This window comes from Rhizophagus irregularis, chromosome 5, assembly GCF_026210795.1.
Source record: "Rhizophagus irregularis chromosome 5, complete sequence".
In the NCBI taxonomy this organism is placed as follows: domain Eukaryota; kingdom Fungi; phylum Glomeromycota; class Glomeromycetes; order Glomerales; family Glomeraceae; genus Rhizophagus; species Rhizophagus irregularis.
In genome coordinates, this window is record NC_089433.1 from 5,314,010 (window position 1) to 5,341,248 (window position 27,239).

At 27.2% G+C, this 27,239-nt stretch overlaps 7 protein-coding genes across 7 annotated transcripts; 3 read left to right on the forward strand and 4 right to left on the reverse strand.

Moving 5' to 3' along the window:
- Positions 1 to 4,017: 4,017 nt before the first annotated feature.
- Positions 4,018 to 4,500, forward strand: OCT59_025667 (uncharacterized protein; the record flags this gene model as incomplete). Its single annotated transcript, XM_066140140.1, has 4 exons — positions 4,018 to 4,078; positions 4,152 to 4,211; positions 4,298 to 4,363; positions 4,439 to 4,500. The coding sequence occupies 4 exons, from the start codon at positions 4,018 to 4,020 to the stop codon at positions 4,498 to 4,500; spliced, it is 249 nt and encodes an 82-aa protein (XP_065992235.1).
- Positions 4,501 to 8,028: 3,528 nt separating this feature from the next.
- Positions 8,029 to 8,886, forward strand: OCT59_025668 (uncharacterized protein; the record flags this gene model as incomplete). Its single annotated transcript, XM_025331303.2, has 1 exon — positions 8,029 to 8,886. One exon carries the CDS (start codon positions 8,029 to 8,031, stop codon positions 8,884 to 8,886), a length of 858 nt encoding a protein of 285 aa, XP_025189616.2.
- Positions 8,887 to 10,453: 1,567 nt separating this feature from the next.
- Positions 10,454 to 11,660, reverse strand: OCT59_025669 (uncharacterized protein; the record flags this gene model as incomplete). The annotated part of the gene is made up of 2 exons (XM_066140153.1): positions 10,454 to 10,542; positions 11,537 to 11,660. 2 exons carry the CDS (start codon positions 11,658 to 11,660, stop codon positions 10,454 to 10,456), a joined length of 213 nt encoding a protein of 70 aa, XP_065992236.1.
- A 3,373-nt stretch (positions 11,661 to 15,033) lies between these two features.
- On the reverse strand, positions 15,034 to 15,387 carry OCT59_025670 (uncharacterized protein; the record flags this gene model as incomplete). The annotated part of the gene is made up of 1 exon (XM_025323791.1): positions 15,034 to 15,387. The coding sequence occupies one exon, from the start codon at positions 15,385 to 15,387 to the stop codon at positions 15,034 to 15,036; it is 354 nt and encodes a 117-aa protein (XP_025189614.1).
- Positions 15,388 to 21,273: 5,886 nt separating this feature from the next.
- Positions 21,274 to 21,607, forward strand: OCT59_025671 (uncharacterized protein; the record flags this gene model as incomplete). The annotated part of the gene is made up of 2 exons (XM_025323790.1): positions 21,274 to 21,380; positions 21,466 to 21,607. The coding sequence occupies 2 exons, from the start codon at positions 21,274 to 21,276 to the stop codon at positions 21,605 to 21,607; spliced, it is 249 nt and encodes an 82-aa protein (XP_025189613.1).
- Positions 21,608 to 23,306: 1,699 nt separating this feature from the next.
- On the reverse strand, positions 23,307 to 25,472 carry OCT59_025672 (uncharacterized protein; the record flags this gene model as incomplete). The annotated part of the gene is made up of 2 exons (XM_066140175.1): positions 23,307 to 24,792; positions 25,258 to 25,472. The coding sequence occupies 2 exons, from the start codon at positions 25,470 to 25,472 to the stop codon at positions 23,307 to 23,309; spliced, it is 1,701 nt and encodes a 566-aa protein (XP_065992237.1).
- Positions 25,473 to 26,437: 965 nt separating this feature from the next.
- On the reverse strand, positions 26,438 to 26,815 carry OCT59_025673 (uncharacterized protein; the record flags this gene model as incomplete). Its single annotated transcript, XM_066140182.1, has 2 exons — positions 26,438 to 26,508; positions 26,644 to 26,815. 2 exons carry the CDS (start codon positions 26,813 to 26,815, stop codon positions 26,438 to 26,440), a joined length of 243 nt encoding a protein of 80 aa, XP_065992238.1.
- Between the last annotated feature and the right edge of the window lie 424 nt (positions 26,816 to 27,239).

Sequence of the window (27,239 nt, forward strand, 5' to 3'; positions counted from 1 at the left end):
TAATACAAAATTGTCAATTGGAAGCACTTAGCCCGAATATGATAGTAGAATGGATCCCATATAATAATTTAAAGAATATTAAATACCTAACTGAAGGTGGATTCTCTAAAATTTATACAGCAGACTGGATTAATGGACCGTATGAAGAATGGGATTCTAAAAAACAGCAATTAGAAAGAATGAAAGTGCCCGGAATACAAAATTTAGTAGCTAATACTTAAAGAATTAGAAGATATTGAAGGCGCAAGTCAAAGTTTGTTTGAAGAGGTTTGTGATCTAAACATTTAAAAAATTCACACTTAAGAATTTTTTAATTACTTACAAATATAAAAAATATTTTATATAGGCTAAATCACACTTAAATATAAGCAGTAAATACCCAAGAATTGTCGATTGTGCTGGTTTAACAAAAAATCAATCAAATGGTAATTATATGCTAGTAATCATGAGAATGGATGTAAATTTAAGAGAATATTTATTACAAAATCATAATCAATTTAAAACAATAAAAAGATATTATTGGGCGTTTTTTATAAAACTAGTAACGATTTTGTTGATCATTTGTTGATCATTTATTTTAAATTTATTATAAAATTTTGTCACGAGATTTTCTATGGAAATCATTTCTCAATTTGTTATTAAAACACCTGCTGAATTGCCTCGAAATTGAAAATCATTTCCCTTTTTATAAAAAAATTTCCTTTTTGGTAAAAAACTCTCAGATTAATCTTATATAACTTTATTGTCAATGACAATGTCAATGTCAGTGACAATGTCAATGACAATGTCAATGTCAATGTCAATGTCAATGTCAATGTCAATGTCAATGACAATGACAATGAAAAAAACTTCTAATGCCAACTTTTCGCAAAAACTCTTCCTGTGCCACTAAAAGTCCCTGTTAAATTGTTGCATCATTCAATATTTGCATAATTTCATTTTTTTGTTGATCATTAAAATTTCATAAAATATTGCAAAAAAATAAAAAAATTGTAAAAAAAACGTTTCAGCGTTTTTTCATATAATATTATTAAAAAAAATGCCAAAAACTTTTTTTTTTGCATTACTATTAAGAAAAAAACGTTTTGGAATTTTTCCATATAAAATTATAAAAAAAATAACACAAAAACGTTTTTTCTTCATTTTTTATTTTTTTAACAAAAAATGTCAAGACTGACGTTTTTAATTAAAAAAAACCAATATTTTTTTGATTTTTAATCACAAAAATGTCAAGTCTGACGTTTTTAATTAAAAAAATCATTTTTTTTTGATTTTTTAATTAAAAAACGTCAAGTCTGACGTTTTTAATTAAAAAAAAACCAATATTTTTTTGATTTTTATTTTTTAATCACAAAAATGTCAAGTCTGACATTTTTTAATTAAAAAATCATTTTTTTTGATTTTTTAATTACAAAAACGTCAAGTCTGATGTTTTTAACTAAAAAAATCAATTTTTTTGATTTTTAATTACAAAATTGTCAAATCTAACATAAAAAATAATTTTTTGAATCATAAAAATGTCAAATCTGACGTTTTTAATTAAAAAATCATTTTTTTTTATTTTTAATCACAAAAATGTCATGTCTGACGTTTTTTAACTAAAAAAATCATTTTTTTTTGATTTTTTAATTAAAAAACGTCAAGTCTGACGTTTTTTAACTAAAAAAATCATTTTTTTTTTTGATTTTTTAATTAAAAAACGTCAAGTCTGACGTTTTTTAACTAAAAAGTCATTTTTTTGATTTTTTAATTACAAAAACGTCAAGTCTGACGTTTTTTAACTAAAAAAGTCATTTTTTTGATTTTTTAATTACAAAAACGTCAAGTCTGACGTTTTTTAACTAAAAAAGTCATTTTTTTGATTTTTTAATTACAAAAACGTCAAGTCTGACGTTTTTTAACTAAAAAAGTCATTTTTTTGATTTTTTAATTACAAAAACGTCAAGTCTGACGTTCTTTAACTAAAAAAGTCATTTTTTTGATTTTTTAATTACAAAAACGTCAAGTCTGACGTTTTTTAACTAAAAAAGTCATTTTTTTTTGATTTTTTAATTACAAAAATGTCAAGTCTGACGTTTTTTAACTAAAAAAGTCATTTTTTTGATTTTTTTAATTACAAAAACGTCAAATCTGACATTTTTAATTAAAAAAATCATTTTTTTTATTTTTAATCACAAAAATGTCATGTCTGACATTTTTTAACTAAAAAAGTCATTTTTTTTTGATTTTTTAATTACAAAAACGTCAAGTCTGACGTTTTTTAACTGAAAAAGTCATTTTTTTTGATTTTTTAATTACAAACACGTCAAGCCTGACGTTTTTTAACTAAAAAAGTCATTTTTTTGATTTTTTAATTACAAAAACGTCAAGCCTGACGTTTTTTAACTAAAAAAGTCATTTTTTTTATTTTTAATTACAAAATTGTCAAATCTAACGTAAAAAATAATTTTTTGAATCATAAAAATGTCAAATCTGACGTTTTTAATTAAAAAATCATTTTTTTTTATTTTTAATCACAAAAATGTCATGTCTGACGTTTTTAACTAAAAAAATCATTTTTTTTTTATTTTTTAATTAAAAAACGTCAAGTCTGACGTTTTTTAACTAAAAAAGTCATTTTTTTGATTTTTTAATTACAAAAACGTCAAGTCTGACGTTTTTTAACTAAAAAAGTCATTTTTTTGATTTTTTAATTACAAAAACGTCAAGTCTGACGTTTTTTAACTAAAAAAGTCATTTTTTTTGATTTTTTAATTACAAAAACGTCAAGTCTGACGTTTTTTAACTAAAAAAGTCATTTTTTTGATTTTTTAATTACAAAAACGTCAAGTCTGACGTTTTTAATAAAAAAATCAATTTTTTTTATATTTAATTATAAAAACGTTTGATGACCCGACCCAAAATTTTCGAGTCAATCTGACAGTATAATGATTATAACTCACTAATAATTACCAAGTTACTCTAGTTACATGGAAAGAAAGAATTAAAATTGCTTTTTTAATAATTAATGCACTTCAATGGATTCAGGAAGAGAATTCAATTCATAGAGATTTGCATTCTGGAAATATATTATATTCACAACATAATGATTCTTGGTGTATTAGTGATCTTGGTTTTTGTGGTCATGTAGATAAATCACCAAAAAGTATATATGGAAATCTTCCATATATTGCACCTGAAATTATTTCTGGAAGAAAATATACTTTTGCATCTGATATTTATAGTATTGCAATGCTTATGTGGGAAATTTCATCTGGACGACCTCCTTTTAATAATCATGAAAATGATTACTATCTTGCAATGAATATAGTTAATGGTATAAGACCAAGAATAGTATCAGGAACTCCTTTAGAATATAAAAATTTAATGAAACAATGTTGGGATGCCGATCCATTAAAAAGGCCCGACATTTATACACTTGTAAACAAAATGAGTGGAATTAATGCATTATTTCAAAATATACCAAATTAATTAGATGCAGACAACGATTTAGAAACAAATAATTCAGAAACAAATTATTCATCAAGCAGCAGATTATTTAATACAAGTAAAATTCATCAATTTGAAAATTTCCCTGAACCAAGAAATGCAACAGAAGGTATTAATATTTATTGCTAAATTTTTTATTACCAGTTATTTTTATTAGTATTTTTTTTTTTAAAAAAAAATCCATTAATAATAGAAGAGCAAGAAGGTAACATAAAATTAATGGTTTATTTATTTATGGCTGAAGCTTTTTATTAAATAACTTAAAAATTTATTTTAATAGCATTTCATAGTAAATCCTATAAATTTAGCATTCCTCAAAATAGTAAGTAAACTTTACTTAATTTTTACATATGATAATACATTTAAATAATTATTTTTTTTTATTTTCAGTCAATGACTTTAGCAATTCAAGTAATCAAAATTATGATAATACATCTAAATCAAACAGTGTTTCAAAAGGTATAATAATTAGTTATTAAAAATTTATTGACATAACCTTTGTATAAAGTACTAACATAATGTTTTAAAATGTATAATAACAACACATTGCCTAAAGTATTTAACAATCTAAAAATAAATTCAAAAAATGGTAAGTAAAATATTTAATACATATTGTAAGAATTTTGATAAAATATATTAGTTTCTAATTAAAATTATTATAGATATTTTTAAAGAAGATGCAATAAAACAGAAAATTAAAAGACAAGATCGTGATGTTAATGGTACTAATAATTAAAATATAATATAATATTAGTATTTTTTGTAATGTTATTTACTAATATTAACTTTTTTCTTTATTCTATTTTAGACATGCAAATTGAAGAATTTGCTTTTGAACAATCTGTATCCCAAACTGATCAAATTACAATAATTGGTAAAAAAGAATACAATTGTTTGTTAATTATAATAATCTATATAATTTAATACTTATCAAAAAACAAATTTATAGATAACAACAATGAGGAAAAGGGCAAATCTAAAAGAATTTATTCAGTTATTATGATGATATGAAAATTGTATTATTTAAAATAAACTATATTAAAAAACAAACTTTTTGTTTATTTAATAATAAATCCAAAAAGATTAAATTAAATATCAATAAGGGTAATTAATTATTTTAAATAAAATTTTAATTTATTATAATAATGTGTATAAATTTAAATATACTATATAAAATTATGCTAGCCAATTTTCAATATATACAAAGAAATTATATTGCAGATGATGGTAAGGAATTATTATTTATTCCTTTCATTACTGAATTAAACATAATTATATTTATAATATATATAGATGAAAATGATATTTCTAATAACCCAAACTTACATTCGGAGGGTCAAGATGAATTTGAAATTCCAGAAGGTAATTTAATAATTTATCAACATTATTTGATTTTATTTCAATAATACTACAAAATGTTGACTTTTTTACGATTTATTTATTTCCATTTTTATTAGATGGGTTTGAATAGGGAATATTTTATAAATTTCTGATTTAAATTTCTATCTTTATTATGATTATTGCCTGGAATTATTTAAACACTAAGTCTAGAGTAGTGAAATTTAACGCGAGTTACTTAGTTTGTAATTTAAATAATTCATTTCATTTTGTCATTCATTTATTTTTTTTTTTATATTTTATGATTTGTTCAATTATAAGCTTTAAAGAATAACACTTTTATATATGCGAATAAACTTGAACAAATTGAACTATATAAATACATATCCTGTTAAAATAAAGTGTATTACAATGCGAAATTAAGATATTTTACACCTACAAATCAATTTTGTTTCATTATTAAAATATACTCTTTTTAATATTTTTTTTATATAAATTTTTTTTTTTTAACAATTTCTAAAAAAATAAAAATTTAAAAAAAAAGGGGATTGCTAACGGCAATCATCGCCTGGGGGATTTTTGGGATTTTTTTTAAATATGTCACATGATGTACAATATATAGTAAATCGGCTGATGGCTGATTTTTTCGAACTTTTGATCGGTTAAACTTAAAATTTTATTGCGAAGATATTTTTAAAAAATTTTTTTGCAAACATATTTATTCAAAATAATTTTATTAATGAAATTTTATTTTTATTTGCAAATGTTAAAATTTAAGTCACACATTTTAAAGAAAAAAATCACCGTGTTTATTTTTAATGAAGCGATACAAATAAAAAAAAAATAATAATTATTAAAAAAGATATGTAAATTACAATGATCAAGGAGAAAGATGCTAATAAAAAATGAAACAACAATGGAGTAATGGAAAGTAATAGAAGATGAAAAAGAATAATAAGTGATAGGAAACAAAAAGGAGAAATAGGACATGATGAGAGATGAAAAGGAGTGATGGGAGACGAAAAGAAGTAATGGGAAGATGAAGAGGAGTGATGGAAGACGAAAAGAAGTGATGAGAGACGATAAGGAGTGATAAGAGACAAAAAGAAGTGATAGGAGACGAAGAGGAGTGATGGAAGGTAAAAAGGGTGATGGGAGACGAAAAGAAGTGATAGGAAGATAAAGAGGAGTGATGGAAGACGAAAAGAAGTGATGGGAGACAAAGTGGAGTGATGGGAGACGATAAGGAGTTGATTAGGGACAAAAAGAAGTGATTGGAGACGAAAATTAGTGATGGGAGATGAAAAGGAGTGATGAGAGGCAAAAGGAAATGATGGGAAGTTAACAGGGGAGAGAAAGAGATAATAGAAAATAAAAGTTGTAATAGAAAATAATGGGAGACGAAAGGATGGAATAATGAGAAGTAATACAAAAAAAATGATCATGAAACCAAGTAAAGAATAAAACCATAAAGTAAAAAAAAATGAAGTTAGTAAGGATCGAAATATAAGATAGAAACGAAATAAAAAAAAGTAAATGAAAAATAAAAAAACATACCTTTATTAATTGTGTATGAAACAGAAACAAAATAAAAAAAATAAAAAAATGAGTAAGAAACGAAACGTAAAGTGAACCTTAATTGCAGAACCGGAAGGACTAAAGGACCTAAAAATAATGAAATAGAGTAGTAAGAAATAAAGTGTAAGCAGAATCTAAGTTAGAAATAAAAAGAAAAGAAAAGAAAAATACCTTGAGGCCGAAAAAACCGAGGAAACGGACCTATACTGAAAACGAGATTCGATAAACAAACATGACGCGATCATGTGGCCAATCTGGCCAATCAAAAATATTAAATCTGTCACGTGATCGAAGTCTCAGGCGACAATTACCCAGGCGACGGTTAGCAATTCCCTAAAAAATGATGATTCGTGAAAAAAAAAAACTCTTTCCCCTTTCCATTATTTCATATAGAAATCCGCTGTTTTCTCACTTTACACCCCTTTTACGTTTTTAACGTTCGAGAAGAGAGAAGACCACTGGGTGGCTTCTTATGGAAAGGTCCTTCTCTTTATTACCCGACCTCTGAAAGAAGTTTTTACTATATTCTTACCCTACTTTTCCTCAAAATATATTGAAAATATGGTTCTTACTTTTCAAAAACCTATTCCCTTGGGAAAATTTTCTTTCAACGTCTCATTTCACAAATTTCACGTGACTAAACCCAATCGGGCTGGATGTAACAAGATTTACGAAATCAGAAGATCAAAAAGTTTCTTTTTTGAGTTAGCTGATCTTTCAGCAAACACCAATGATATTCATCTTAAAATACACACAAATGATTATCACATGAAATCAACCCCTATTAGCTACTCTTCCACCTGTAGCTTTCCTAATCTGAAGTTTCAGATTAGTAAGATGTTACAACATTTTTTTTCTCATCAAAAAGTTATCCCACGCTCCATCCAAAAGAAATATTTTAATCTTATTCGTTCTAAATTACTCGATAGATGTTTTCTTGTCAAATCACGTGCTGATAAAGTCACACAAAGAAATTCACAGACAAAAACTTTCTTTAACTTTTCATATAAACGTTACCGTTTTCACTTTGGTATTTTCACACCGTGTAATTTTCTCACCACTTACAACTTTGGTACTGATCACACACAGATGTGCCGTGTCCCTTCACCCTATATTATGTCTCATAATAGACGCGCTTGCATATCTCACCAAAAAAATTTAAACATATTTCATTATACAAAGAAACCGCTTACCCCATTATCGAATGATAACAGCAACAACAAACAGTTTCATGCTACCCTTATTCACAAAGAATGGCAACTTCGCACCAAAAAATGTGTTTACTCAAACCGTCTTGGAATCTCGTACAACATCTCATATTTAGCTAATGAACAAAAATCTTTTCAGACACACAAAGAACGCTGCATGTATCAAAAACGATTGACCAATTTTCAGTCACATCACTCCGACAGTAGTAAACGGAGCAAAAATCAAAAATTACGCTTTCAACGGGCATGTAGATCTACTTTCTACAACCGTGGCCGGAAACCAAAGAAAACACCTCACAAACGTTCGATCACTAAGGAAGAAAAGCTTCATCGTGCTCGGCAACATCACTTCCTTTTTTTACCTTCACTAGTTATTACTAAACCTATAACACATTTAAAATATTACAAAGGGTTTATGCGCCGAACTGAGGATGATTATAAATTTCCTATACCTCCCGAGCGATCTAGAGGACCTGTAGGCGCAGGAGCTGTTATAACTACGATACAAGATCGACTCTCTCGACAACATCCTGGGAATAAGTTACCTAGTACTTCACATACTCACTCACCTGCCACCCACTTACAACCCATTCTCCTCAATGAAGAGAAAACGTGGCATGAGAAGTTGGGCATTTGGATTCCTAACGACCTTTTCCCCTACGTAACTGAGGAACCTATCTATATCTCTAAAAGACAAGAAAAACTTAAAGGCCAACAATATGAACCAGGTTGTATATACTGGTTTGATGCTATCAGAAAACGTAAAAATGCTCATGAATTAGCTATGCAACGACAAAAAGAACACGAAGCAGAAGAAGTTACACGTCTTGCCCATGAAGCAGACCTTTCCACTAGAGCAAAACTCTGGGGTACTTCTGCCGATCGTATAGAATATCGTGAAGATATGATCAAAGATCTTACTAAATTTCAAGATCACTTCCACAAGAAAATCACACCTTTAATCGACCGCCGTTCCGTTCTAGAGAATAGACTCAATCAAGGCAAAAACGTCTACAAAACTAACAAACAATTACTCCAACTAGAGTATGAAATAGGTCGTTTTAACATCGACTATTTTTCTGTCATCGACGACAACGGGCCTCACTACCGTTATAAAGGACACACCTCGGACGACACAAAACAATTAGAACTTAGACCACACAAGCGTCCCCCTATCTTAACTACAAATCCAGATAGGCACAGTACTGACATCAAAAAATTGAGACTCGATATGATGTCTCCTGAAGACTTGAAAGTCTTCACTCTTCCTTAACTCCGTTCGGTTACAACTTTCAGCTTTTTTTTTTTACCTAGTGGCACGCTGATAGTTATAGATTTGTTTTATTCCTGCCACACTTATATTCTTGACTTGTATTTTAATACATCTTTCTTTCACGGGTAACCCCCATGTACAACTTTTTATCATCGTACAACAATTAGAATAGTGCTGAACCATTCCACCTATGACAGTATTTACAGGTGGCGGTCTTAATTGACCGAAAGAAAAATACGGATCGTTTCTTTTTTAGATTTGATTGTGCTAGCCTTTACTTTGGTTTATTGGGATGACGTTAGGGACTCCTCCGGGTTCGTTAAAAGTACCAGAGTGGCGCTGTCCTCGGGCGGTTTGATTATAGCTTAGTATTAGATAGCGTTCGACTTTTGTTTTATCTTTTGTTCTTGTCTATCTTTCTGTAATCTTGTTCACGTGGTTTTAAAAATAAAAATAAAAATAAAGCAATTCCCTAAAAAATAATACCTAAAAATATATATAAAATATCCAGTAAATATGATGGAAATGAATAATTTAAGAAATAAGATAATTTATTTCTTGAGGCTAATTCCATAAACGTTAAATGAAAAAGCTGGAGCTGGAATGATGCTAGTTAGCATGTGATAGAACTCTGGTTGGTATTAACATATCAAACATAACTTTTTCAATTAGTTTTCTTATTTCAGAATTATAATAATTAATTTATTTCATTCGTGATAAATGATTTAAATAATCAAATTATGTTAATACATCTAAAACAAGTAGCCATTTAAAAGGTTAATCTTTTAAGTATTAATTTACTTTTTAATGTTAGAAATAAAAAAATCACTGATTAAAAAATATAGATCCCAAAAATGATTATAAGGGAAATAATACAACAAATAATTAAAGATAAGAAATTATTGATATTTATAGCTGGTAAAATAAAGCAATTTTTTATTATTAATAAATACTTTCGATATTGATTTCATGATTATTTTATTATTTATAAAGAAAATAAAGCAATAACCATAGTATACAATAGTAATTCATGATAAATTCTTAGTTTGTTTTTTGGATAGAATTTAAATTGCTTTAAAAAATTGTACTCCTCGGTTTCATCTTAATTTCATTATAGAATTTAATTAGCTGTTGAGGATATTTGACGTATTTGATTGGTTAAATATCACATATTAGGAAAAATTGTTGAATAGGGTTTTCCTTTGTTGAATATATTTCAATTTAAAAACGGATAATTATAAAAGGGTTAAAATAAGTAAATTTTTTCATATAACATAATTGAGTCTCGTTAGTTTCAAATATAGATATAGGTATTTATTTATATAATCCAATAAGTACAAATAAATAAATAATAAAATGAATCATTTAAATTACATACTAAGATAACTTATAAAGCTTATTACTCTAACCTTAGTGTTTAAATAATTCTGGGTGATAATATTGAAATAATAATAAATAAATATATTTATCTTAAAATATTTAACTCACTAACCAATTTAAAACCCATCCAATAAAAAATAAATCAATGTCAAATGTTAATACTTTATAATACGCCTTATAATATTTTTCATAAATAATTACCTTCCGGAATCTCTAATTCATCTTGATCTTCTGAATGAAAGTTTGGATTATTAAAAGTTTCATCATCTTCTACGTCTATTATAAATATAAATTATGTCAATTCTAATTTGGTAATAAGAATAAATAATAAATTTCTTACCATCATTTACAAAATAATTTCTTTGCATATATTGGAATTCGACTGTAAAATTGTACGTATAATTTTAAAATAAATTTAATTACCAAATAACCGAAGAAGTTTATTTTAAAATGGTTAAACAATTAATTACCTTTATTACTATTCAATTTGATCTTTTTGGATTTATTATTATCAGTTACTAAATCTTCTTTCTCGTCTTCTGTTTAAAATAAATAAGAAAATTATTTTTATTTAAAATATATACGTATATAATAATAATTTTAGCATCGTTTATAATTACCTGAATAAATTCTCTTAGATTTACCCTTTGTCTCATTTTTATTATCTATAAATTGATTTTTGAAAACAGTAAATATTAATTTATAAAAATTAATTTAAATTATATTTATTTTTCTTTATTTGTTTACCAATTATTGTAAAATTATTCTGTTTGACTTGACATTCAGACTGTTCAGATATAATATCGCCAATTTCTGAATAAAATAAAGAAAATTAACTTGTTAAATTTAATTACAATTTATTAGTATTCATATATAAATTATTACTTACTGTGCGGAATACTTAAACTAAGTTGTAAACTATGATAAGCTTTAAATACAAATAATTAACCAATTTTGCATAAATATTTTTATAAATAAGCAATTATAATAATTACCTTGTTGTTCTTCTGTTAATTTAATAAATAGAAATATAAAAAAAATTAGTTAAATATGATCAAATATAATCTTAAATACACCTAAAATAACGTAATTTTAAAATAATATATTATACCTTCAGTGGCATTTCTTGGTTCAGGTAAATCTTTAAAAATATGAACTTTACTAAGATTTCTAATTAATGAATTTGTAGAATTAGAGTTTGCATAATTTGTTACAAGTATATTATTATTTATTTGCGGTTCAATATCTTCATTTTGATAATATAATCTACATAGTTCTCGAATTTCATAATTAAGATGATTAATATCAGGTCTTTTTGTTGGATCAGCATTCCAACATTGTTCCATTAGTCTTTTATATTCTAAAGGAGTTCCCGGTATTACTCTTGGTCTCATTCCATTTATAATTTTTAATGCTAAATCACAATCATGTTCAAAATTAATAAAAGGTGATTGTCCTGACGAAATTTCCCACATTAACATTGCTATACTGTAAATATCAGACTTAAAAGTAGTTTCTTTTCCAGAAATAACCTCTGGTGCTATATAAGGAAGATTTCCATATATACTATTTAATGGTTTATCAGCTGGTCCGCAAAATCCAAGATCACTGATGAAGTAATCAATTTGTAAAAGTAATATATTTCCTGAATGTAAATCTCTATGAATTGCATTTTCATCTTGAATTTGAGAAAGTGATTCAATTATGAAATAAGCAATCTCAATTCTTTTTTTCCACGTAATTTTATGATAATTTTGTTGTAAATATTTTCTCAAATCCATATCCATTTGTTTAATTACAAGCATATAATTACCATCTAATGGATCTTTTGTTAGGCCATAACATTGTACTATACTTTCCCATTTGTTACTTAGAGTGAAATGAGATTTACACTAATAATTATAAAAATGTATTTTAACTATAATTTAATTAATATTGCATTACAAATAAGTTTGTTATATATACCTCATCAAACCAACTTCTATTAGCATTTTCAATATTTTCCAATTTTTTAAGTATTACTTTTTTTGTGCCATTTCTAAATAATTGTTGTTCTTGATTATCCCATTTAATGTATGGTCCATCAAGCCAATCTGCTGTATAAATTTCTGAGCATCCTCCTTTAGTTAAATATTGAATATTTTGTAATTTGTCATACTGGATCCATTCTATTATCCTATTTGGTCTCACTGTTTCCATTTGACATGTTTTTAAAAGATCATTTATATCATCATTTTTAGACGTCCAATGTGTAAATTTTGCTTTTAGGTAATTTCGAATGCAATATTCACAATATAATTTAGCCAAACATTCTTCTTGACAATTTTCACAAATTCTTTTTGTCCCTGAATTATTAAGAATATTATACATGTCAGATGATAAATTTATTGATCTTATTGCTTCTAATTTTTCATCTTCTGAAAGTGATTTATCAGCAAGAACGGTTTGCCTCATAAATTCATCTGCTTTTTCTCGATTATTATGAATATTTATATCTACTAATGCAAATGATTTATTCAATACAATATTAACTATTTCATATCGAATATTATCCATAGTGAAATTTTTAAATTTTGTGAAATGGTTTATAAATTCTGAAGATAAAAAATAAGCGAATTCAATGAGAATAAAGCAACAAAACGGAATTTATTTGTGTAACAGAACGGATCGTCAATGATCGTCGTATTTCTAGAATTCCAACGAAGAACTCGAATTTAATGAATGAGATCAATTCTTATTATGGTTAAGATGGACAGATATCACGTGATTATTATATTTGGTACCTTGTTTATAAGAAAATGCAACGAATATCCGATATAAGTATGGAATATTGTATAAAGTGCAAATATAAATAAGGAAAAGTAGTGAAGTACATTAATTTTCTACAATCAAAAATAGTCTTCTTTTAAAGTTTTAATTTTTTTCTTTCAAAATATTTTCTACTAAAGTTGTTTAAGTTGTTTAAATGATAAGACTACAAAATATATATCATAATTTATTTTAAGTTTAAATTTAAAATTAAAATCCTTATTATTTTATGTAATTTATAAAGTAGACGTTCTATAATTTTGATTTGAAAGAAAATATAAAATAAAATGGAATATGGCAATCATTTTATGGCAAAATTTTGAATGAGCTACTAGTATTTATAATTATATAATATAAAACGGAACCGTTGGAATAAAAGCGCCATTAATTATAATATATAAACCTTGACGAAACTAAACCTTGACGAGATTAAACTTTGACGAAACTTAAAGTTTTTTATTCATTGATATTTTAAATAATTAAGTTTATAAGTCGCTACTAATAATTAGATATACAGTATTAATGTTAACCGAAAAAGTGAATGAACTTCAACTTATATTAATAAAAACGGGATATTGATTCTTCACTGTTTCAACTGCTTCAGCTTCAAGTGTAAAAAATATAATATTTAAAGTTAACAAGATGACATGATGCCTTTGAAGTATTATAATTCTATATTTTTATTGGTTCATAACGTGGCGGGAAACAGAATTCTGATAATGCAATATTTTCGCATAAAAGCCCTGCCTCTGATAATAACACATTTCCATAACCCTTTAATTTAATTAAAATGATAAAATATTAATTTATTAATAACAATAAAATGACAATAAAATATAATTTTTTTTTTTGCTTATAATAAAAAATCATTCTCTTAATGAATAAATTATTACTCAAATAATTTTTTTTCACTTTTTTGACAGAATTCAAAATTAAAATTTTGACATTAAATAATTTTAATAACTAACTTAATTTTCAATTTATTAATATACTACAGTATGTATAAAGAAATAATTTGACTAATAGTATAATCAATTTTCTACGTACAATTATTTATAAAAAATAAATTTTATTAATTACTATAATGAAACCATTCTTTTTTATTTAATATAACAATGAAATTTTACAACTGAATTTATTTTCAAAATTCGCTCTTAAGATAGAATTCAAAACTAGCCAATCAATTTTGATAATTTTAAAATAAAAAAAAACATTGATAAGAGGTATAAAGAAAAAGTAAAGAAACAATCAATCGAAATCATAAAAAATTTGATTAAAACAAAACTAATATTTTAAGAAAAATATCAAATATGTTTTATCATGTCATTATTAGGTAACTGTCAAATAAAAGTTTATAAATAGTTAGCTTAACCAAAGAATCAAGTTTTTGTATAGTAATTTGTAGTGACACATATACCTTAAGTAACTAATTATAAAAATATTTATAAATATATATATATTTAAGTAGGAACTGGCACGTAAATCAGTATCTGGTATAGTTCGATTTAGTAAATATCATATTATGTGATACAATAATAAGACATGTACAATACAATAAAATAATAATATCAAGTGAGATCCTGTAAGCAAAATCCTGCTGTAAGCAAGACCAAATATTTTAATTTAATTAATTTATTTCTTTCAATGTTTCTTAAAGGAATATGTAATGGAGTTGATTAATTTATAAAAAATGAGTCTTCAGAATTTCTTTAAAATAATGTGATATTACAATTATTACATGTAAATTTATATTAAAAATAACACAAATAAAATTATTAAAGAAATCGCGAAATCATAAAACTAGATTTTATTGGTTCTTTAATTTAGTATGTACAGTAGTTAATAAAATAAAAGAATCGTACATAATAATTAAGATTTATTTATATAGTAAATTAAAAGTACATGTTACTTTAAAAACATTACATACGTAGATCATATTAACTGCACTATTCATACATATTAATAACCTTCTGTACATCCATATAGACCTTCAACGAGTACGCAGGCTTGATTTTGAAGACAACAGGTTGAACCATCAGCGCAATAATTATCATCAGGCCCGCATTCAATACTGCAATGGTTAGGACCAATGCAAGTTGACGATATTGGGCAACATCCGATACCATTTTCACATAAAAAATATGTGGGATCACCGCCACACTGAGAAGCCTGTCTTGATACTAAAGATGGTTTTCCCTTAGGGACTGTCACCGCTCTAAACGCAGTGCCTCTTTTCCAACTAGTTGGCGTAGCAGAAGTGAATGCAATGAAGGTTACGATTGCTAGAACAAGTATTAAGATAAGCTTTTTCATAATGATTTGGAATTATTTGGTAATTAAAGGTTGTTCAGTTTTCTTTGAATTGTGAGATTTGGAGTGAAGGAATTTAACACTTGTATTTATAAGTGATGGGATGAAAGGAGCTAGGCGTTATTATACCAAAAAATGCATCATAAAGGATTTTAAAATATTTACACAATCTCGAATTAGTATGTGTAGCAAAGGAGATTATTTTTTGTTTGTTGTGTTGTACTGTAAACGGATGGTAAAGTTTGCGAAGTGGTGTGTTAAGCCTAATATACAAATTTATATAATTTATAAAAATACATTATTTATTCACAAAAGGATAAACGCAAGTATACGTGATCCATAAATCTGCTTCAATTTACAACGTTACAATAATATTACAATGAACAACCAATAAAACCAATTTTATTCATGAATAAGAAAATACAAAATTTTCCGGTTATTGTTCGCAAATGTTGTTCTATGATTAGATCAATCAACTGATATCTTGTAATTGAAGAACCTTAATTAATCTTTTTACTAATTCCTTTTTTAAATAATTTCAAGATTTCGCTATTTAAGAAATGATTTTATTAAAGAAATCACATTAAACTTGTCGTTCATTTAATAAACATTCGACAACAATTGTAAAACGAGTCAAATTATAATATATGGTTATTTCGATAGAATTTCTGTGATTGATTAAAAAATATTATATTCATAAATAATACATAGTAAATCACGTCTTACGTTGAAGCAACTATGCAGTAGAGTTCTTTGGTAGAAACTTTTTGTCCGAATTCTTCTGTATTACAAATCAATAAAATCAGTTGATATGTGGTGTAATTCTATATTAGACTATATTAGGAAAAATGCGCATTCGTCATGATGATAAAAAATCTAGAATCCTTTTTGAATTAAAAATTAAATTGAGTTTGATTCTTGTTTTACCTATAAAAAATTTATTCCGTGTTTTTTGTTCCATATTATTTCCACAAAAATGTATCATACCCAACGGGATTTATAGCCTCAATGCACGGAAATTATCCAAATTGTTTAAAGTTTTAGTAAATGTATCATATTCACGGAGTTTTACAGAAATTGCGGATAAAAATTTTCAGTTACAGGTTAATATTTATTTTAATTTGAAATATTTAAATAATTGCTTACTAAAGCGCACCATTTTTGTCAATTTTATTATGTGATATTGTGCATTATTATTCTTCAAAAATATGTGCAATGACGGAAAAATCTATAGTAATTTTCTGTTGATCATAGGCGGATCGGATCTTAAAAAAATTTCCCTGTTACCATAAAAAATTAAAATTAAGGTTAAATCCGACACCTCCGTGTTTTAAATATTCATTATTCAGTAAAAATTGGTTCACTCATGAAAATTACTCAAATTTTATTGTCAAAGTGATGGTTTTTTTGGCTAAAAACAAGCGTAACTAACGTACAAATAGAAAAGATCTAAAAATGAAAAAAAACATAATTTTAAATGTTCATATTTGTTAAAAAAACGTAGTATATGACTTGAAATTCTCGCATACATATATATATATACCTGTCAAATCTGACGCTGCCTCAAAATAAAGTTTTAAATAAATAAATTTTATTTATTTTATTTTTGACATTTAAGGATTCATCATGTCCAATTTTGGCCGAATTTATATAGTAATTTTCTGTCGTTCGTAGGTGGATCGGCTCTTAAGGTTATTCATAATGTACGGGGCGCTTGAGTGACTTTACAACCCGACCAGCCGGCAAGCTAGCATAAAATTTGTCAAGTAGCCAATCAATTTATACTCTGTGAATAGTCACGTGCTATTTGAAATCACGTGTTTGATTTCAATTTCCTGACAATCCAACAAGCCGGCAAGTTCTGAGCTTTCGACATAAAATTTGCCAAGTATCCCGTACATTACCCTGTAAAAAATCTGATCCGTGTTTTATCTTTCCATGTTTTTTCCGTGAATGTATCATTTTCATGGAATTTATAGCCTTAAATCATGGAAATTTTCATCTCGCTAACACGGATATCCGTGAATGTACCATTTTCACGGAATTTTTACGGAAGACACGGAGAAATAATGGAAATATTCGGATAAAAATTTTTTATAGGGATTATGAATCCGCTGTGATATTAAAAATTTTTTTTGATTGTAAATTGTACCGATTTTTGGCATATTTAGCTGTAGGAGTTTAGAAAAAATAAAAACTTCGAGTTTAGAGAACACGAACGATGTCTCTTGTTCACATTATACATATTTGACCAGAATTATGGTCAAATTAGTTTTGACCAATTAGCCGGTTTTTAAGATGCCTTAACTGGTAGCATTAACCGGTTTCAAACCTCTAAACTAAAAATATTTGTTATCAAATACTGCGAACTTCACATATGTTGCACAATGTAATGCGGTTGAACAACAAATTATTATTGGATAAAACTAAATTAATAGATTAAGAGTATATTATTAAAAAAAAAATCTAAATAATTATGTAATATTAATTTGTTAACAACTTATATATATATAACTGAATAGTTTCAAATCTTTTGTTAACGTAACTTCACGTTAAAAATTCAAAACACAAAAATTTGATGTTAACTTTCTCTATAAATCCCTTGTAAAGCTGATAACTAGATAACAATACGTAATTTCTAATATTTTTTTTTTTCACAGTTTAATAAATAAAGTTATTAAATCTTTGAATAAAAAGTCGATTTAATGATTTAATGATAGTTAATGTTTAGTGCTTCTTAAAAATTGTTAATTAAACAAATATATTAAGCGAAGAAAATATATTTTGAAGCGTTGAAATAATGATTGGATGTTGAATGTTGGATGGTAATTTTTCTATAGTTTAAGATTTAAACTCATTAGTAAACGACAAAAAAAAAAAATAATTAACGAAATGTTTAAATTGAAACCACACCAGCAATTTCATTTCACGTGATTATCTGGCCAGATTTATTGTAATAATTGCGTTATAGAAATTTACTATACGTGAAAAAATAAAATTTCGTCGATCTTTATGTATACGAAAAAAAAAAATAAAAATTGGATATAGATTCATAAAAAAGTCTTGAACGTTTCGATCATTAATTAGAAAACCTTTGAAGTAGCTAATAAAATTCAAAAGTTCCTTTCCTAGGTAAACGATATTAATTAGGCATAAATTAAACATGTATTATTTGCTTGTTTTGTAATCAAATATTTTTATTTTTTCCAGAAATGGCGGGAGATGCTCATTAAATTATTAGTGAATCAGAAATTTATTACGATAACTGTTAAAAGTATTTATGAAAGAATACTAAAATGTTACAAAATATTATCTGATATAAAAATTCTCTTTGGTTTATGAAGCTGACTTTAGGTTTGCTCAACTTTCGAGCATTGCTAAAAAAAATAATGATTGACTGAATCAGAAACACACTGTTCACTATTTTCGGACTACTGATAAAATCACTACTGACTCTCGGTCATCAAAGTAATTCTAATTGGCCGCCCTTTTTAAAAAATAAATATTATCTTAAATTTTATTTTCATGTGACTTCGCCATATCGCTACTTGTTCCACCTTCATCAGAAATTTTTTAATCAAATAGGAAAAAACGCTATGTTCATAATTTTACTGGATCAGCGAATATTTGATTTTCATTTGAGATATCACAAAAGCGTTGGATAAAATTTGTTAAAATTTTCAATTTTAGCGGTCTTTATTTATGAAAGGGTAATAAAAAAAAACAGATCAATGAGAACTATTAAAGTCAGAAATTCAGGAAAAAAAAAATCACACACCTTGGGTATATGGCCTAATATAATCTGATTAATCTCGTCCACGTGATATTATCAAAATTAGACGTCATCACCAACAAAATTTGCTTTTCGATGGCACTATGGCATTGAATCATTTAAAATGTGGCGTTTTGTATTTCACATACCGAAAAAAATTCAAATCCCCAGAATACTTAGTAAAAATGGAGGGTGACTCGAGACGCCAAGTGGATAATATTTTACTATGATTACGTGAATGGAAAATTTTGTTGTGAAGATATAAAACTATAATAACTATTATATAGATGACACAGTATCATGTGTTTTAATTTTTACGAAATATTGGGGACGCAGCCCGTCGTACATGTCGTTTCAACCGCAATGAAAACCGCCTATTCATAAATTTTATAACAAAATGCGCAGCTTTCCAAGCCTGTTCATATATTTCTTTTTCAGTCCATGAAAGAGCGAAGTAAAGATGTCTTTCCAGAATTCTTCTTCAATATTTCTCACCGGCAATCCTTCATACACATTTTCGCAAATATTAATGAATAAAGTAAACTATCTTTTTCTGAGCATTGAGAAGAAAAAAGATGAATGTGTTGGAACGAAATAAAAAAAATTCAAATACGAAAATTAACGTTAATATTTACGTAAGAAAACTTCATTATAAAATAATAAACTAGACTAATATGTCGAACTACACATATTATGCTGCGTGGAATTATATATTTTTATGATAGTACTTAGTATTGTTTTATAACCCGTATATTAACGTTAATATATTAACTGATTGTTACATAATAGATATTGCGTCAGTCATACTAAAAAGTATAACTAAACTGTAAAACTTATTAAAGATTTACATGATTGCAAATATATTTGATATTTACTGTAGCTGATAAAAAAAAATATCAATTATTTAGCCATTAACAAAAAAATATCAGTCCGTCAAATCAGCATGACGGATAATCATTGTTCAGTCGATTCATATCATTTGAAAAGGGAGGGAAAACTTTTTCCGTTAATAAAAATATTTAATAATTGTAAATAATAACAAAATTCGTTCGATTGTATTACATAAGAGTACTCGAAAAATTCTGGGATACAACTTCTATGGCGAAAAAACTACTTTTGCAAAATAATAATAGAAAAAATAAAAGCATATCATTGTGATTTAAAATCACTAAAAAAGGAAATACAAAAAAAAATTACAAAAGATGTTATTGTTTCATCTTTTAAAGAAGTGTGTAATCTATTTGTTAATGGGATTATAATATTTTCATATTGTCGTACAAAAAAAAAATTATGAAAATTATCGGGATAATCACTTTAAAAGTATATGGAGTAATCAATTATGCAACAAAAAAGAAAAAAATCCTTGGCAATATTAAAAGGCAATACTGTAAAGGGAAGGTATGACATCATTTTTTTTGGCGGTCAAGTGATAAAATTTCATTTATTTCGTTTAATAACCTAAATATGGTTTCAATCAATAACTGATCATAACATATACATACAGTACATACACATGCATATTTTTCTTCTGTACAGGAATTTAAATAATTTTGATAAAAAATTTAGTTATTTAAATTTACGAAAACTGATAAACCGTATGATTATGTATGTATTATTGGCTAATTAGATGTATCGTCTGTAATAAATGTTACATCTTATGCATCGTATATTCAGTTAAGAAATTAGAATAATAAGATCGGTTATACACGACATAAAATTTCTGGAATCCAAATTTCCGGAAAGTAAACGGTTATCGAATTCCGCTCTTCCATCTAATCTATCATTACAAATTCGTTATTACAAATGAAAATGTTTGCATTGTTTAATATTTTATGCATATTTTTTTTATACAAAAAAAATAACGACAATAAGTTTTAATTTTAACGAACAATAAACTTTTATTTGATTTTATCTTTTAAATATAAATCTCGAATTATATAAATAAGCCATCTTCTCTTTCCCTCATGTACATACAAAATTATCATATTTTGCTTCATATACTTACAATCATATCATAAAATTATCATACTTTGCATATCATACATTTATTTATTCTGCATTCTACGTCTTAAAAAATTCAATTTTTAAACAACAAAATCTTAAAATAATCACTCATCATGTGGCAAAGATTTTTGGGAGCTTCTTCAGTTGTCGCAGTTGTCGCAACAAATTCTTCAAGAGCCATTCAACCACAGGATAATCATAATATTAATAATGTTAAAAAGTAAGTTATATTTATATATAGTTCAAACCGTCGTTTTTATACAGTATGAAATTTATAATTAATAATGAATTTATTTTCTTTATAGAGTAAATTGTTATGATAATCATTATAATAATCGTTCTCATTATCATTTTGCGTTCTCAAGATATGGTCAATCTCAACATACAAACAATACTAAATCAAAAAAAACAAAATATGGCAAACGATTTGTAAAAAACTACTTATAATTTTTTTTTTTTTTTTGATATTTTGGGACATTTTATTACGTTTTAATTTTTTATTTCTTTGACACTTCCTTTTTGTAACATAAAAAATTTCTTTCTTTTTTTTCTTTATCTTTTTTTTTTTTTTTTGGAAAAAAAAATTAGATGAAGTGTTATATTTGTAATGCAATTTAAATAAAAAAAAAATCATTTCATATATAGTATTTTTTTTCTGTCGGTTTACCAAATTAATTTTTGTCTTTAAAAAAAAGTAAAAAAAATTCTAAGTCCAGAAAGTAAACGATAAACTACCAATCACATTCAATGGATCGACGCTCATTACTAAAAGGTCAAACACTTTTTTTTTGAAACAGTTAATAGTAAACATAAAGCGGGAGGGAGCTCTCATTTTTTCACTATAAAAAAATTTATTTAAAAATTAATTTATAAAAATTTTTGAATGTTTCTGAAATTTTATACGTTTTTTTTTCCTTTATTTAGTTTTGAAGAAAATTACCAAAGTAACCAACCCCAAAGTCAACGTACATACATACATTGTGTTAATAAAGTACATATCTAATACAAAATTTGAACATATAGATTTTAGTACTATATTACACGAGATTCAAATTAGCTTAGGTCTTCTATAGTATATGTTCAAATTTTGTATTAGATATCACTCTCACAATCCCCTAGTCACCTGACCTATCGCAACACGCTTTTGCTTTCATTTATAACCTCTTCATCTTTCTTTTAATACTTTACCCGTTGATACCCCATTCAATTTATTAAAAGTTATAACCTTGTCATCCTTCGGACCCCGTAAACTTTCCTTGTATCTTGAGTTTGTTCGTATTTCGACTTGTCAGATACCTTGTTGTTTGGCTTCGTCTTGTGGATCCTCCGAGACCTTCTTTACCTATAAGCTCATCTTGACTTTTCAATTGTAATCTTGTAATCCTTTTCCTAACTCATCTTCCATCCCTGATTTGTATATCGCGTTCATCATATCATTTTCGTTTTTAAAGTATATTAAGATATATTTCAATTTGTTGATTCTAATCACTTTTTTGAAAAAGCCTCCGTATTTCTTGTTGTACTATCACAATTTCACCATCCGTTATCTCATTTCCTATAGAAATTTGTTTACATGCTTGCCAACAAAATTTTTTATTTATCTCCTGTGGCGTTCGTTAACTTAGAATCAAACATCCGGAAAAAATACTGACGACCGTTCTTGTTAATTGTGATATTGGCCCCTCCTCGCTTATAATTTCTTCATAGATTAATGTGAATTTATTTATTTTATTTATTTTATTACTAAAAGAGTGGCAGAACCCAGGCTATTACAAATAGAAGGAGAAAGATTTCGAAAAACTTAAGACTAATATATGTGCATAGACCTTTGTTCGTCATCCCCTACGGGACCTCACTCTTCGATCTGTACTATTTGATAAAGTAGGACTACGCTAATAAATCAAATGTGAACCAATCAAAAAAAAACTAAACTAAAAAAAAAGAGAAGTTAATTGATCCATATTTTTCTTTTGGCCGAGGCCACCACCTGTAAATACTGTCATAGGCGGAATGGTTAACACTATTCTTATTGTATATACTATCATACTAAATAAAAAAGAAACATAAGAAATAGACAACGTCTATACAAAAAATTGATTCCAAAATAATGAAAAAAAAAACTATATATAGATAAAAAAAAGGAACATTAAAAGGATGATTTGGACGATCCCGCCTGCTCAGAATCAAGAGCTAGAGGAGAATCTAGACGGGAGCGTTTATATATATCATGAGATCTGTGAATATTACTAAAGGTATGATCAGCTCGTTTTAAAGGACGAGTTTCAATTTCCTTGGTGTCATCAGACGTGTACGGTTCACTATCAAACGTTTTATATGGGTATTCGAACGGAGAACGCGTGGTATTACGCTTTAAAGATAGAGGAGCGGATACACCTGGATAGTTGATCAAAAAAGAATCCATTTCCGATTGTAAAAGTTTCTTCTTTTGTTTACTTTTCTTTTTCTGGTATTTCGAAAGGGTAGGACGTTGAGGGTTCGACATATCATAATGAAAATCATTATTCCATTGAGTTAAATCCACCGCTTGACGTTGTCGATATAACACATGGTTAGAACTAGTGCCATGATATCGGGCCAAAGTTTGAATTCGAGCGGCTTCTTCTAATTGAAGCTTCTTGATATTAAGTGAACGTTCTTCTTGATGTTGTTGATAACGAAGTTTAGTAGCCTGATTTTCGGCATAGAGTTCATCCATTCTAGCGTTAAATTTAGTGGCCTCAGCTTTTTCAAGGCGTTCATCACGGGTATTTAAATCCAATTGATACATATAAGTAAACCATTCCCTAGAACCAGGGACAATAAAAGAACCAAAATTATCATAAATAGGATCAGGCGGTATGATATCCCGATATTTAATAGAAATAAACATATCCGGAGTAGGATTATAAGGAGCGACCGTATATAATAAATCATCATTAGAAGCCGGAATTAGAGTCGACTCTGTGACATTAGAAGTATTCCTTGTAGTCCTTAATTCCTTGGACGTGTTCGTATTGGCGCTAAAATAATGCGGAATGGTGAAGTTATAATCCTTTTGTTTGGGGATATCAGCAGTTTTCTTATAATGTAAGTGTCTGAGAGGAGCCGTAAATTTTTGAGATGGTAAAAAAAGAAATCGTCCTTTTTTAGCTGCAGCCAGTTTCGTCGATGTACTGGAAACAGCACCTGGTTTAATAACTTCTTGTGATAAAATACGACGACAAGAGCGTTCGAATCTGACTTGTTGCTTTTTAGCTGTCCTCGAATTTGGACTTGGAGTTGAACGGAAGTTATTCATAAGTTTGTGGTAAATGTGAGTACGTCCAGGGTTGATTTTACGATTCGAATTACAAACAATATATCTAAAATTATAAGAAATCCCCGTTCTTGTAGAGAAAATAGATTTTGATTCTTTTTTTATCCATCGGTCAAATGTCAATTTAGCGTGAAGCTCTTTGTTCTGAGGGTGGATCTTAGGTGTGAAATCACCATTATCATTTCGTATAAAAGTTAACCCATCTGGATATTTCTTAAAAAAGTGTAAACCGCATCCGTATCTATTATTAGACATAACTATAGGAGAAGGAACCTCACAACATCGAGGTGGAAGAGATAAGCCTTTCGACTCAATTCTGTGGTCGCAAGAAATAAAGATACCAAAATGAAATCTGTATCTTTTATACGAAAAATTGAAAAAAGTTTTCGTTATTGTATTCTTATTGTTGATTTTGTATTCACGTGATTTGATAAACGTGATTCTATCTAATAATTTTTGGCGTAGCATATTGAAATATTTATGTTGGATACGGCGTGGAATAACTCTTTGTGAAGAAAAAAAATGCTGAAGACCTTTGCTAATTTGATATTTGGCGTTCGGTAGTGCACTTGTGGAATGATACTCAATAGGGGTAGTTGACATGAGATAATCATTTGTGTGTATCTTTAAATGAAGCTGATTGGTGTCCAAATGGTGATCAACAATCTCAAAAAAGAAACTTTTTGAACGTCTAAATTCATAGATCTTGTTATAACCGGATTTGTATATTCGGGTCACGTGAAATTTTTTGAAGGAAATGAGAAAAGAATTATTTTCACACGAAGGTGGTGAAAGACGTAAAGGAGTGTGGACTGGTATAGTCAAGAGTGAAGTATCCTGTAGTTGTATATTTGTGCCTAAAACATTATTTTCAGCAAGTCCATCTTCAGCAATATTACTTCTGATATTGGAAATAGCGTCCAACTGGCTATAAGATTTCAGAGACTCATATGAAACCGAGGAAAAATCTATCTCGATAAAGTTTGAAGAAGTCATATCCCTAATATATGGGTATTAATAAGAACAAAACCTCGTATTGTGACCGAGGCGCCCTACAGGGCCTCTTAACCCTTTGGGTGTTTCAAATAGAAACTAAAAAAAACCTTGCGTTAAATTACTGCGGAAAACTAACAAAAATAAAAAAGGGGAAAGAGTTTTTTTTCAGTTCCATAGATTAATGTGAAGCGAAGTTTAGCCTATATTTATTGATGCTCATTTTCTCCACGTGACCTATACTTCTCAAAATTTTCTTCATCCAAGGAAAATCGTAAAATGCACCATCACGTGATCTTTCAGCATAACTAATTTCCGGCAATTTCATTGTTTCCTGGACTCGAAAACCGATGTCAGAAATTTTATTAACAAACATTTATTAACATTTATAAAATTTTTTTGTTAATTTTTTTTACTCATTTATATTCCTAATGAACTTTTGGCACCTTTTCAAGCGGCTATTAAATCAAAGAAGCGCATTAAACGTTTGTTATTATCATTCGTTCATTATTTACATGTTGAAATTTACAACATCATTTGGAAAACACGCAGCTCAAAATTCAAAGAATGGAAATCCTCCAACAATATATCTAAAAAGACCTTCCAAAACTACCAACGTAGGCAAACACATAATTCGCTACCCTTGAGGGATCATTCACGACGACAACTTACACAATCGTCTTGGCAGTATCGATGTCCGTATAGCGATGATAGACGCATCCTTGACATTACCGTCGTGTGGATTTATTTTACTTCTTCGAATTTCTTTCACAATTTACCGAGGTATCATTAGCTAGACTTTTCTGTTTTTATAGATATTTCTTCTTTAATTAATTCTTCTCGGTATGCTTTCCTCTATTTTTACTTTAGCTTCTAATTCCTTTGTTCGTTCACTGCTATGGCGACTATGTCTCCATTAGTCAGTTCGTTCTAACGAAGAGTGGGTCCGCCTGTTGGATTTTGTACGTCTAGTTTAGCTGTGTACTTATATTGTGTCTTGTAGTCATAACGAGTCTGTAACTAAACGATGTATTCACCTCTTATAAGTAAAAAATAAAAAATAAAAAATAAAAAATAAAAAATAAAAAAAAAGTTACGTTAACCATTTTGATTATCCTGTGTATCCGAATTTTTCCGATTTTTACACCTTTTACTTGAAAAATTTTTTTCTTACCTGAGCTATCTTTAACTTTCTTGTTAGATAAACTCGTGTCTATTTTCTTCTTCTTTGAATTTTCCGGTCCGGTAATAATTTTAATTTCTTCCTCTTTCTCTAAATTTATTCGTTCTTTGACTGTTACATCATCAATGTTCCTATTTTCCAATTTTGTAATTTCCGCTTCCATAACCTTTTTACTTTCTACTAATTTTGTCATTTGTACTACTTGATGCATTAAAAATTCATCTTTCTCTTGCACTCTTTTCAATACTATTATTTTTATTCCTTGTCGGTTACCTCAGTTTTCAATTTTCTTCCAGCTCACGTGATTTTATATCATTGCTGCGCTCGCTTTGGGTAGACGAAGAATACATTCAAAATTTTATTTATATTATATGGTTTGAAATTATTGAATAGTACGCAACACACAAAGATCAGCAATCATATGATAATACATTACCAATCAAAATGTATAATTTATATATATATATATAAGAATCGAACACATTAAAAAGAATTTGAATAATTTATAAAATAATAAATAAAGTAAAAAAAGAATTAATTGGTTACCCTTAACTTTATTTATGATTGTTTGTAAATAATATTTGCGA